The following is a 13847-nucleotide window of genomic DNA, read 5'->3' on the forward strand; positions in this document are numbered from 1 at the left end:
GGTGAAATTGATCATATAATTGGTGGAAAACCAATTGAATAATAACGAGTTAATGAAAATTGAATGCAACGAGTTGCAATAGTACTAGTGAAGTAGTAATAAATGAGAAATATATATATATATATATGATATTACGAAAATGAATTCAATTTTACAAATATTATACCATTATATATATAAATGCACACAAAACTAATTATGAATAGCATGGCACGCTAATGTCTCCATTTTTTATATATACCTATATAGAGAGTCCGATGGAAAAGAAAGAAATAAAAATTGGAAACCTGATGGAGAGGCAATTTAGACATTTATGCTCTGGTTGCTGCACGTCACCTGCTATTCCGATCTCCCGCTTACAAAGATAAATTAAACGGGTTATTCCTTGACTGGTTTGGATTAACTAGTAAATACAATAATTCAATTTTAGAGTTTTGGGCGATGGAGTGTGGTATTACGGTGATGTTTGTCCTTCGTCCCGTAGTTGCAGTGGCGTTGGTTATCTCTCTCATCATCTTAGGTTTCCTACTGCCCTCTTTCCTTTCCCTCAACAAAGACAGTACCCAATTAACGTTTCCCGTGTTTGTGTTGTGTGTTGTAGGATGGGTTGGCGCGTGGAAGTTAGTCCTGGTACATGTTCCCCTTGTGCAGGAGCTCACAAAGACAAAGGGGAAGAGCACAAAGAAAGCTCCACAACCACAGCCACTGCCACTGCCCCGCCTTTCGCGCTTTCTCCTCCGCTCTCATACGCGAGGTGCGCCCACTTCCTTTTCCCTATTCTTCTTCTATTTGTGATTAACAATACAGTAAGGCTTTAACAGACTCAAAGATGAACTCTGCTCCGTCAGGGGTTGAAACCGCACAGGCAGCCTTAATCCAGGGATTCATGGCCCTAAACTTTCGTGTGGCTCTGAAATTTTGTGTGGCCATGATCCAATACTGTCTTTGTCCTTAAGAAACTTGTTCGTCCGTGTCAACTCGGACTGGTGATGCTTAAAAGCACTGATAGGACCTGCAATCAAGCGGAATAATCTGTGATTTGTTTTGATTGCAGTCAGGGCCTGTGTAAGGTGCTTGAACAAGATCGAATACGAGCAAAATCATATTGCGGGACACCTATGTATCTGTTCTAATGTATGGAGATGCTGATGCAATGCTTCCTAGATGTAAATGCTCTCTATGATCGAATGGATGCAATGTTTGGATGGATCTAAATGGTCTGGGATTTTGTTCTTTTATGCAGTACCCTAATGTAATGTTCAAATTTGGATATTTTGCACAATTCAATGGATAACAACTATTTAGGATCAAGTCGGCTTGGGTCATGATTAATTTAGATTTTTGAAACCAGAGGTCAAAACCACTCTAGCTATCTTGACTTGGAAGGCCACCTTAGCCGTCTTGACCTGGGAAAGAGAACAGCATGATTTATGATTGGTTCCGGACCACTAGGGAATAGGAACTTAGGTTCAGCTCAGATACAGGTTGGGTGCTAACTCTTGCCCAAAAAAATGCAAATTAAGCACTAGGCTATTGCATTACGGACAAAGGGTTACATAGAGTTCAAAATGAGAGGTGCATGTGCTAGGGATGCACTTTTCATCTCTACATTTTGCCTCACTTTGACTTACATGTGAGCTAATATGAACCATGTATGTCAAAGTAAACAAGCAATCAACTGGTATACAATGATAGATCTGTTTGTGCTCAATTTGATGATAGGTTTCTCTGCATACATGCATGCACAAAATTCCATTAGTAGCATCTGAATGAATATTGAAATGAGCATAAACAATAGTTAAATAGCAATGTCGACAATCATTTTGTAAATAAAACAGGTGTAGGACTCTTGAAGAGTCATAAATAACGCAAAGAGATAGAGTGAGAGATAGATGTAGGGTGCCAACTCTTTCATAGAAATACATAAATTGAGCATTAGACCATTGAATTAGGGACAAAGGGTTCAAGTGAGTCGAAAACAAGTGGTGAAAAGTGCTACGGATGTACTTTTCATCTCTAAATTTTGTCCCCACTTTGACTTGCATGTCACCTACTACCAATCATCCATGTCAAAATAAACAAGCAGCAGACATGAAAGTAAATTATGATATATCCAATTGCACTCAACATTATGATAGGTTTGTCTTCAAATCTACATGCACCAAATTCCATTAGAAGGATTTGATACAAATACTAAAATTCCAATAAACAACAACTACATAATAATTCCAATAAACAACAACTACATGGTAATTCCAATAATCAATGTGAATAAAAGAGGTGTAGAAATTTCTAAGTCATAGTAACCCAATGAGATAGAATGAGAGATAGGTATAGGGTTTTTGAATAACCACTGTAACTAGAAAATCATGGGTAAGATCCCTAAATGGACCACTATAACTAGCAAAGGAGATCTAAGATCCCCAAATAGACTATTCTAATGAGCAAAGGAGGCAGTAGGATGTGTGCATGGACCACTGTGACAATGCTCTTGAGGAAGAAAGATGGTGTAGGACTTCTTTATTGTGGGGGGCTATTTTGTTGAGTTGGGGCTGATTTGGCGGATGTGATGAGTTGCTATTCATCCTTGGTGGCAACCAATCTTTGTGCATGCTGGCAAGCCATTGTCCTTTTCTTTCTACGTGAATTGGATGGCATTTGACTCTTGAGTGCCTTGGTAGTTGCATGCATGGTGGTTACCACTCTCGGCAACAATCAACGTCCAATGGGGAAACTGGAAGGACATCGAGGGGAATGCCAAGCTGATGAGAGGAAGTTAGAAGGAGGGCTAGGAATAAGATATTCTGATATTGATTCAAGGAGAATAGAGAGAGAGAGTTACAAAAAAATTGTTGAATTGTAATAGAATAGAGATAAAAGAGATTGTGTATAGCTACGACAGCTCCGTGTAAGGCTGTAATTAAAAGTTGTAGCCTTATAATATAAAAATATGCTTAAGGCATATTATTAGATATCTATTTTATTAATATATTAATATCTGAGTAAAATCTTTAACCTTTTATTTACTAATTTATTGATTAAATATAATGCCTTGTTATGTTTACTTCCTCATCGGATTCAACTTACCATTTTGCCCTATATTTGAGTTCCTAATGAGGGAAATGAGGACAAGAGAGCAATTTAGTGAACGCATTATATTCATAGAAGTTGCACAAGAAAGGTTTTGTGTGAGGCCATTGTTGGTAAGGATGAGGAAGGGATGATAAGAAACCTAGGTGCTCGTATGTTTGTTTATTATAGACCAAATGTAAGCTTTTTAATAAAGGATGAAGCTTGTGGGGATTTTTACCTTTACAGTTACTCCCACAATAATTCTCTATGTTTATAATTTTCTCATAATTATGTGTTCTTTATATATTTACTTTGCAAATTTACTTCTTGTATAATTTAATTTCTATATAAATAATTATCACACCTCAGTATCTTAGTTTTCTAACATTTTTCTAGAGGAACCTTGGTGTTGTGTTTTATGCTATTTTTTATTACCACATATTCCTGATGTTATTTTGAATGCTAATACTGTTTTAAGTTAATTACTAATAGGAAAACGCTAAGGGGAATTATAGGTGCAGATCTAGTTTTAGATATCCATTGCTAGTGCATCACTAGGGTTGTCAATCTAGTAGTTTATGGATCATCTATCAAGTGGTATCAAAGCCCAACTTTCCTTGTGGGAAGAAAGCGTTAGAAAGGGTGTAATAACTTAACTTCTCGCCATTTCATGACCTTATTATCTTATGCGCAATACTAGATCAAGTGGGAGTAGTAGTTTAGTACTTTTTTTAGCTTGAGATTGAATATAGGGAGTGGTTGAGAAGAGTGAGATCAACATGCATGAAAAGAGAGGACTACATTTTAGATATTGGAAGCTGATGTGCTGTGGTTGAAGGGAAGCTAGATAGGTTGAAAAGGATGATGTTGACATTGATGGCGAGATTGGATGGCAATTAGATCCACCAAGATGAAGGTGAAGACGATAAAGTAGATGTTGCACAAGAAGATACTCCAAAACTTGATAGGGTCATCAAAGTGGAGGCCAAAATTGATATCCAACCCTATGATGGCGAAATTCAGACTGACAGGTGCCTAGATGACCATTTGCCTCAACAATAGCATATATCTTTTATGAGGCTGAAACTTGTTGGGCAAGCTTTTAGTTAGTATGAGAGCTATGTACATTCGTTAGAGATTCAGAAAGTACTATCAATGTCAAAGTGGAAGGACTTCAAGTTATTGTTATAGAAGCAATTTTACCCAATTCACCATGAAGAAGAGTGGGTGATGCAATGACATCATTTGAAGTAGGAACAAGGATAGAGTGTGTAGGTTTAAATGAGAAAATTTAGGAAGAGAATTATACAATGTAGGAAGGACATCATGGAGTGTGAGGTGCTGATTAAGTATGTTGGAGGTTTGCTTGACCATCTACAAAGAACAGTCCTCATGGCCAGACCCCAAATTATTGATGAGGCATGTGCCCAAGCACATGCCTGGGAGTTTAATAAAAAAGGGGATTTCCTTCTATTTGTAGCAAGAGTAATGAATAATAGCAAGGTGGTAAAGAGAATTTAGAAGGTAGAGGCAAGAAGTGTTGTGCTTCATTCTCAAACCCCAATGGTAGAGGTAAGGCTAAAACTCATTGTACTTACTACGATAAGCATGTGAATGAAGAAAAAGGTTGTTGGTATATGCATCTTGAGTTAATGCTTTTTTTGGAGGAAGACGAAGGGCAAGAATGTTGTCATCATGGAGAAAAGCTAAGAGATAAGAAAATACATTGATGTTGATGAGTACCTTCCTAGCCCACCTGAACAAAGGTGTTGCATTGGTGAATGGAAGAACTCCAAGTGAAAAGAAGCAAAGGTAATATGTTTGATGCTTTATTTGATTTGTGCTCTCAAGCAAATTTGATTTCTTGTAAATTGGTAAAAGAACTTGGTTTGGAATTAACAAACCATGCTTGTCCTTATTCTTTGGGATGCATGGAGGATGATGTAAACAATTGATGCCAAAAAGGGAAATCAATTTTCAGATTGATTTTATGTGATTACAAGATGACTTTTTGTCTTTCCTCTTCAAGGATGAGAGAAAACTTATCTTAAACTATGGAACTTGCCAGTTTCCAACTCTTGGTTTCATTATTAAGAGTTATTGGGAAATACAAGTACATGAATAAAAAATATATTGGACAACAAATTGTCCTCATACTTTAGAGGATGATATCACCTTAGAACATTGTTGTACTACAGAGACATACATAACCATGAGAGAAGCATCACTTAGCATTAGATTATCGCAGCAGAAGCTAATTACATCACAAGGAGGATATAGGGATTACAAATCCACAAGGATGATTTGTGATCCTGGTAACTCCAAGCAACATCCTATCTTGTGATTGCTTGAGGACAAGCAATCTTGGGTAGGGTAGACTGTCATGCCCTGTCACAATGCCACAGATTGCAGCTCCTTAAAAATATAACTTAGGCAATTTTAATAAAGCTGGCACCAAGGATGACGCTGGCGATCCGTAGAGGAAGTTGATTAAAATTAAATTAAAGAATTTGTTAAGGGCAGTGATTTCCTAAAATGAAAGAGATTTAATTAAAATTAAATAAAGAGTTTCAAGCCAGTGACTGAGGATGGAGGGTTCTACTCTCCCAAAGGGTAGTAATTGTGAAAGGTTGTGACTCCCTCAATAATAAGATATATAGGGGAGATCATTTCTTGGAGAGAGGGAAGCATTCGAGTATCAAATCAAGCAATCTACCGATCAGCAAAAATCAAATAAGCAATCGACAATAAATCTATCAATCCATCAAGCAATCAGTTTTGAATTTGAGAAAGTGACTTGCATAAAGGAGGACGAAACCCCTCCCAAGTTCATAAAGAGACTTAAGGATGAAAACCCTTATTTCTCCTTATCAAGTTTGGACAATAACCCAAATCTTGGTAAGCTTCCAAGGGGGGACTAAAGTTCATCAAGGGATTTAAGGATAGAAAGCCTTATCTCTCTTATCAAGTTTCGACGAAAACCCAAATCTTGATCTTGGAGGACGAAAACCTTCCAATGTGAACTAAAGAGTTTTAAGGACAAAAATCCTTAAATACTCTTGCCAAGTTAAGGACGAAAACCCTTATTCTTGTCACTCCTGAGTTAGGGATGAAAACCTTTTGATTCATCAGATTTGAAAACATTTTTAAAGAATTCAAGATATGATTGATTTTCAGAATTATGTCATGATTTATTGATCTGGATGTTATAATAAATTGAGAATTTTTGGCAAAACCATTGTCATTTTGAGTAAGGATTGTAAGGCAAAAATTAGGAATATCCTAAAAAGGGACATTGCATGCCAAATTTATGTGACAACCACCCATTATTTTTTTTTGAATTTTTGCCAAGGTTAAGAGCATAACATTAACAATGCACTTTAGATTCTCGCTGTTATAATTCCTGATTTTTATATCTTAATGTGTCAATCACTGCTGTTCATGTTTTTGACGATAAGAGGGAATGACATAAACTTGTAAATACGAGTGCACTGCTGTTCACAAGGTCTGCTATGTTAAAATCAACATTCATACATCTACTATTATGGGAATCATGCCAGATGAACATTCATAATATGTAAATACATAAGACAGATACATATTGATATGACATTCGTGGGAAATACCTAGGATATGATGATAAAGTTATATGCTGCAGATCTGAAAACTGAATGAAGAAGCTGTAGCAGAGCTGTAGCTCACTTCTCACAGGTCTAGACAGCCCCATACCACCCAAAATCTGTCTCTCAACATGCATTAAACTCCTTTCTAAGACACAGATCAACAATTCACTCACTCAGCAACTTCCAGAACAGTCCCGCGTTGCCATGGAAGTCAGGAACAGGTCTGTAATAGTATTATCAGTCATACCTGGGACTGATTTCCACATTTTTTATTACAACATCAAAATGTCACCAAGGTTACCCAACAAGATGAGGCACTTAAACAGGGCGACCAGCTCTCAGGATAATTCACCAACTCTCCACAACATCTTTTTCCACTCAGGAAATGTTTGCAAGGGATATCTAGATGCTTGGCACCGCAAAAGAATAGAAAACAGGCTTCAAAAGCAAGGCATCCTGGCGAGGGGGACACATGCTAGACCTTGAGGAATGTAATGTCCCCATTTCCGTGACCATCAGAGTTCGAGGGATTAGCCTATTATTTTGACTCTTGTAGGCTAACATGTTTGGATAGAGAGTTTCAGTGGTAGTTCCACTTCTTCAGTTCAGTCTTGGGTTCAGTTCCAGGGCCTTTGCAGTCAGTTTGTGGACTTAGTTGAGGGACTTATTATTTCAATCTAGCAGTAGTGTTATCTTTAGTTAGGGCACTTGGACACATGGGGGTTATTCAGTGTTGACTCCAGCTTCAGACGACACGTCAAAAGACCGAATATTGAGGGAGATATTAATATTTTAGTGGTTAAGTTTTTAAATTAACTTATATGGATATTATAAAGTCATAAAGTGACTTTATTAAAATTAAAAGCCACTTAAGTGAATTTGGATGCCCAAAAGTAAATTAAACTATGTAGAGTGAATTAAATACATTTAAATGACTTTGGGTGTACTTTCTTGGGGAATGTGCCATTTGGAGTTATTATAAAGTTATATTATTAACTTTATTAAAAAGTGGGCCACTTAAATAATATAAAGTGAATATCAAAAGGGTACGTCCAAGTGGGGAATTAATTCAAATGTTGCATAAAGTATATTAAATACATTTTAAATGTATTTAACTCCCTTCAAGAGGAAATCACACTTTTTGGAGAATTATGCCTTTTTGGGTTTATAAAGGCAAAGCAAGCAATTCAACCTCTATTATTGTTTATTGATTATTTGATATTGCTTCTATTTTGCTCTGTGGAATTTCTTGACAAGGGTTTCAAAGGTTTGGCCATTGGAGAATGGAAATTCTTCGTGGATTTGTGATTGTCAGGCTGTAGAATGTAAATGTTGTTCAATTCTCAATTCAATATGCAAGTAATATTCTAGTTTATCTTTACTTGATTTGTGTATTATCTATTTTATATAATAAATCTGACTATCTTCTTTTGTATGGCAGGTGAGAGGAGCATTTATTGATTTCGATGTCCTTCTCACAAATGCCGATTAATATGTATATGCAAGTAGGGAGGATCAAGCAATGCCTTGACCGGTCATGTCTTTTAGACATGACCGATCAAGACATTACTTGATTGTACCTCTTGGCTTATCGCAGTAATTAAAATCGGTGTATGTCAAACCGATACCAATCGGTGTATACTTAACTTAACAGCCCGATACTAATCGGTGCGTATTTACCTTGCCACCCGATACCAATCGGTGCATACTTAACCCGATATCAATCGGTGCATGCTTACATTGCCACTCGATACCAATCGGTGTTAGTTAATCCGATAATCATTATTGTTCACTGTTAAATATATTAACCGATATAAATCGGAATAGATTGGTTAGCCCGATTAATAATCGGTGAACACAGTTAATAATATAACCGATATTAATCGGGATTCTATGCTATAGGATGATTATCAATATTTTAAGCATTTGATCGAACTAAGTAGATTGATCATATACAAATGAAGAATGGTTATCAAATGAAGGATTACTAGCTTGAAGTTTTTCATCATAATTTATCGATAGGATAAATGATTGAATGAGAGACTTCATTTATCTCTCATTCAATCATTTATCTTACCGAAGCTATCATGCATTAACACTCCCTCTTAGCTAGGTAAGATAAATGAAAACAATATATCAAGCATCACAATTCAAATGATGGTTAGTATTCTTTACACAATTTGACTTTCTAGAAATCATATCACCTAATCACATGATATGAAGTATCACCTAAAAACGTGATACAAATGTTCATCACGTCAATCTTGTGATGACAGGATATCACCTAAGCATGTGATATCAGTATTGCCTAAACATGCAATTCTTAAGGATAATCATATGAGAAAGATTAAATTTTCATCTTATCCAAGTTGTGGTATGTGCACTAACATCTTATACAAATGTTTTACCACAACACAATCATGGCACATCCATGACACACCAGAGATCCAACATGATAACTGGTTTGAACATCATAAGATCGTCACCTTATAATGTCTACATGCAAGTGTTCATTATCTTGAGAGATCGTCACCTCTTAGATATGAACCCAGGGGATAACATCCAAAATGTCCTATCATGACAAAGAAGTTTACACATTAAACATCTTATTGATATGCAAATACAGATTACAAAGCAAATTACCTTTCTATCATACCTAAACCTTTTCTGAAGTGATCAACCTTCACTCTAGAAAGAGGTTTGCTTAGAATATCTGCAGTTTGATCTCCTGTACAAACATATTCTAATTGGATCACATTCCTGTCTACCATATCTCGCACATAGTGGTATGGAATCTTAATATGCTTGGATCTGTCATGGAACACTAGATTTACTGAAAGTTTTATGTAGCTTTGATTGTCACAATGTATAATAGTGGGTTTCATAGGCTCTCCAAACAACCCCACAAGCAACTTCCCAAGCCATACTGCCTCTCGGGCAGCCATAGAAGCTGCAATGTATTCGGCCTCGGTGGAGCTTTGAGCTACAGAAGACTGCTTCCTGCTGATCCAAGATATCATAGCTTAACCTAGACTGAAGCAACACCCTGAAGTGCTTTTTCTGTTAGTCACACTTCTAGCCCAATCTGAATTTGTAAATCCATGTAGGTCTATATCAACTTTCTCATATTTGAGACCAAGGCTTAGGGTACCTTGTATGTATCTCATAATGTGCTTTACTGCAACCAGGTGTATCTCCTTAGGTTCACACATAAACTGACTTAGAGCATTAATTGCATAACAGATATCTGGCCTTGTATTTACCAGGTACATCAGGGACCCAATCATCTGTCTGTATTGAGTAGGGTCAGTGGGTTGTGACTCTGCTGCTGCTTTTTTAAGTTTATGTAAATTGGTTTCCATAGGAGAGGTCGTGGGCCTACAGTTTAGCATTCCGAATCTCTTCAAAATGTCCAAGGTATACTTTCCTTGGTTTAGTATAATGTTGTCAGAATTTTGCCATACTTCCAATCCTAGGAAGTAATGAAGGAGTCCCAAGTCCTTCATATCAAATTCTTTGGATAGATCTTTCTTGCATTGATCTATAAGGTGATCATTTCCCTTGATTAATAAGTCATCAACATATAAAATCAATATTAGCATATCACCTTTATTTCTTTTGTAGTAGAGATTAGGATCTGCATCATTATTAGAGAAGCCTAGTTTTGAGAGATAGGTGTCAATTCTTTCATACCAGGCCCTGGGAGCCTGTTTAAGAACATAGAGAGCTTTCTTGAGTCTACACACGAGACTCTGCATCATGAATTTCAAACCCTTCAGGTTGCTCTAGGTAGACTTCTTGCAGTACCCCTCCTCGATCAACCTCTTTTGTATGTTTTGAATTACTTCAGTGACTGTTCTGTGGAACATTATTGTATCATGATTCGGATGTCATGCAATGTTATTTCATGCTTTATCTGGATTTATGGTGTATGATTTTATGCAATATCTCAGTGCTTATGAATAATGTTATTTTATGGATCTTTATCATGGACTGACACTTTTCCCTTATATTGTGATGCGTTATTTATATGTTGCGTGTTTGCAAGTGTATTGGGATGCGAGGGGATGATTTTCCTTCACTCACTCCGGTGAAATAGGGAACGACACGATTCTCCTTCATCGGTGTGTGTGCCGTGTCTGTATATATATATATATATATACCCTGGTCTATACGCACGTGTGGTTCTTTGGTGCATGACATTGCAGGTACTAGTACCGGGTAGGTACGGGGTATTGACTCCACCTGGTTTCGCAGGTCTGAGCATGCCTTATATAACCGATGGGAGTGGAGGAGATAGTTGTTGTACCTTAGCTTGACCGTAGTTACACTCGTATGAGTGTTGTCAGTCGGTTGTGTTTCCCTGTCTGGCTATTATGCGTATCATGGTGCCTTGGTTTGGTCATTTGAGAGTCGTCATTTGATCTGTCTTGGTTTTGTGTGTTTCCGTTTATTTAAATGGTTATTTAATTTAAATGGATGATGCTATCTTGTGTTGGCATAATCATTTAATTAATATGCTCTGTGATTATTGATTTATTTAAATTAATGATTGCTAGATTAAAAGGTTAAATGGCTTAATTTATTGTGTAAAGTTGCATAATGTGTTTTGTGGAACGAAATGAATAGTGGCCTAGCCATTTAAATGAAAAATGCGCATGTTGGAAGAAAGTATTTTGGATATAGAAATTAATAAAAGCTTTCCTTTTTGCTTTTCCATTTGACTTTTGCTTTTTCGTTTTTAATTGTTGGAAAAGAATTATTTTTGGAAAAAGGAGTAAATCTGATTGTTTTACTTTTTAAATTTTTAAATCTGATTGGATGAAATAACTTTCAACCTAGAAAGTTTAGGTTAAAAAGATTTTTTTCATGCTATTCCTGGGGGATTCATGGGAAGAAGAGGAGGAGAATTTTTGGAGAGAAAATTCTGGAAAAACTTCCTGGAGGAGCTGGAAATTCGACCTGGTTGTAAGACTGAAATTTCTTCATCTCTTTGCTTGCTAATTGCTTCAAGGTTGGAGGTTCTCTTCTTGTTTTGAATTTTTTTTTTTTGAAATTTTCAGTTTGCTTCGTGTGTGTGGAAATTTATGCAATCTTCCTGTAGATGTTTGTGGAATAATTGGAATGGAAGAAATAGTGTTTATTATTGTTGGTTTTGTGAAATCTATATCACATGTTTGCATTTAGGAAGGAAATGGTTCATCATTTCTCTATCTGCTGTGTGTTTGATCTTGAAAATCAATTTCTTGTTTTACCTCTTCTATTTGGAATGAATGAACTAGATTTAGCTTGTTGTGTGCTTTCTAGTTTCATGTTGCATAGATTTGGGGTTCTTGTGGGACTATATTTCATCTTTTACCTTGCTGGTAAATATCCATTTGAGAAAATTGGATTTGGCACTGTGTATGTGTGTGCCTATGAAATGATCCGAGAATGAATCGTTTTCATGTTTAAACGATTTGGTGGAGTGTTGATTTTAATGCCTTGGAGGCATGTGTTTTTGTTTGTTTCGTAGACTTTACCGCTCCCGTGATGGGCTTGCCTCATCACGTGGGTCGGTAGTGTTTGCTACCCGCAGGTAGCAGAACTACCGGTCGGCAGCACCGCTACGCAGTAGCAGTGCTATCGGTCGGTAGGACTGCCACCGGTTGGTAGTAGCAGCTGCTACCGGCAGTACCGCTATCGGTTGGTAGCAGTGCTACCGGTCGGCAATGGCTGTTATCGGCGATAGCAGCACTACCGGTTGGTAGGGTTATTACCAGTGGTAGCAACACTACCGGCAGGTAGTGTTTGTTGCCTCGGCAGCATCACTATTGCAGGTTGGCTTTTGCCACTGCTTGACCATGTGCCTTACCGGTGCAAACTGGTATGCGTTATAAAATTAATTTAATTTTATTAAGTGAACATGTTGATGTGGTTGTTTTATGTTAAGCATAAATGGTGATTTTTCATGTGATTTTTATTATGTGGTTAATAAATTTATCAATGGGAATCAAGGCATGAATTAGAGATTCAAATTGGTTAATTTGGGTATATTCTGGAAATGAATTAAATGCCTATTCGGAATTCATATTTTTATTTGGTTGAATGTTCAATATGGATTTCATTTCTGATGGGATATTGATTTAGAAATTGAATAATGTGACTGTTGAAAGAGTGTTTTATTTCATTTTTTTCAATCTATGATGTTGCAAGTGTATTATGTGTTGTTTTGGTCTGTGGTTCAGTTGTCCGTGGAGGCATATTTGGTACCTTTGACCAAGAGATATATGTTGGCTTTGTTGTCTTAACCATGTAGTGTCTTTGCCTTATGGTTAGCCAAGAGTCAGTATGTCCTTGTTTGACCACTTGTTTCTGATAGTGGTGTTATGGTTGTCTGCTTCGCCATAGGGTCCTCGGGGAGTGACCATGTTTGTTTAGTGTCCTTTGAGAGAGTGGCTTTCGCTTGGGGGTTGCGCCCAAAGTGGTAGGCATTACGACCCAACGAAAGTCAGATAATAACTGGAAATCTAATGAATTGATTAGGTGGGTAGTATCATAACATTAAAAAAGATAATTGTACCTCGTGCATAGGTGAGTGCTAGTATAGGGCTCATAATGTTGCGAGAAGGCCTGAAATGGCAAACCAACCACCTTGTCTTCACGAAAGGCTGGTAGAGTCGGCATGAGACTTAGTTGGAACCGGAGGTTCGGGAGAGGTTACCAAGACATTGAGCCGGGACCTATGGAGGCTGTACCATGGTATCCATTTTAAGCTATGCGATGACACTCTCTCATTTGGTTCACTTGTGTGTTTGTGATGTTGAGTCACCCGGATTTTGTGCTGTCATGGAGTCGTATTGTTTTGTCGACCATGTCATGCTTATGCTTGCTTGAGGGTCCTCAGCTATCTCCTAGCACGGTGGGGTGATTCCATTTGGGAATTACATGGTCAGGTGGTAGTGCCCCTTCCCATCGGATGTTCGGATTTGTACCTTCATGCGAGGATTGGCTTCGCAGGTGTTATTGTGGTTCGTGACTCATGCTTCATCTCTTGTTTGAAGATTATTGTTATTTGGAGACCCTTGTGGTCATTGTATATTGTATCATTGATCTTATGTAACTTTGTAATTGGATGAGATCTATCCTTACATGTTTATTGAGAAGCTATGT

The 13847-nt window shown here is 37.2% G+C and overlaps 1 protein-coding gene across 2 annotated transcripts in view; it reads left to right on the plus strand.

Annotated features, from left to right (window-relative positions):
• The first annotated feature begins 250 nt into the window (after positions 1 to 250).
• Positions 251 to 13847, plus strand: part of LOC131029719 (uncharacterized) — a 36950-nt gene continuing 23353 nt past the window's right edge. Inside the window, exons 1-3 of one of the 2 annotated variants that reach the window (XM_057960340.2) lie at positions 251 to 520; positions 602 to 754; positions 1055 to 1307. In XM_057960340.2, coding sequence (XP_057816323.1) covers positions 442 to 520; positions 602 to 754; positions 1055 to 1149 — 327 coding nt within the window. In that variant the 5' untranslated portion in view covers positions 251 to 441 and the 3' untranslated portion in view covers positions 1150 to 1307. Of the gene's footprint in view, positions 521 to 601; positions 755 to 1054; positions 1308 to 13847 lie in introns of those variants that run through there. The other variant, XM_057960341.2, reaches the window with a different exon arrangement.

This window comes from Cryptomeria japonica, chromosome 9 (genome assembly GCF_030272615.1).
Source record: "Cryptomeria japonica chromosome 9, Sugi_1.0, whole genome shotgun sequence".
Classification (NCBI taxonomy): Eukaryota; Viridiplantae; Streptophyta; class Pinopsida; order Cupressales; family Cupressaceae; genus Cryptomeria; species Cryptomeria japonica.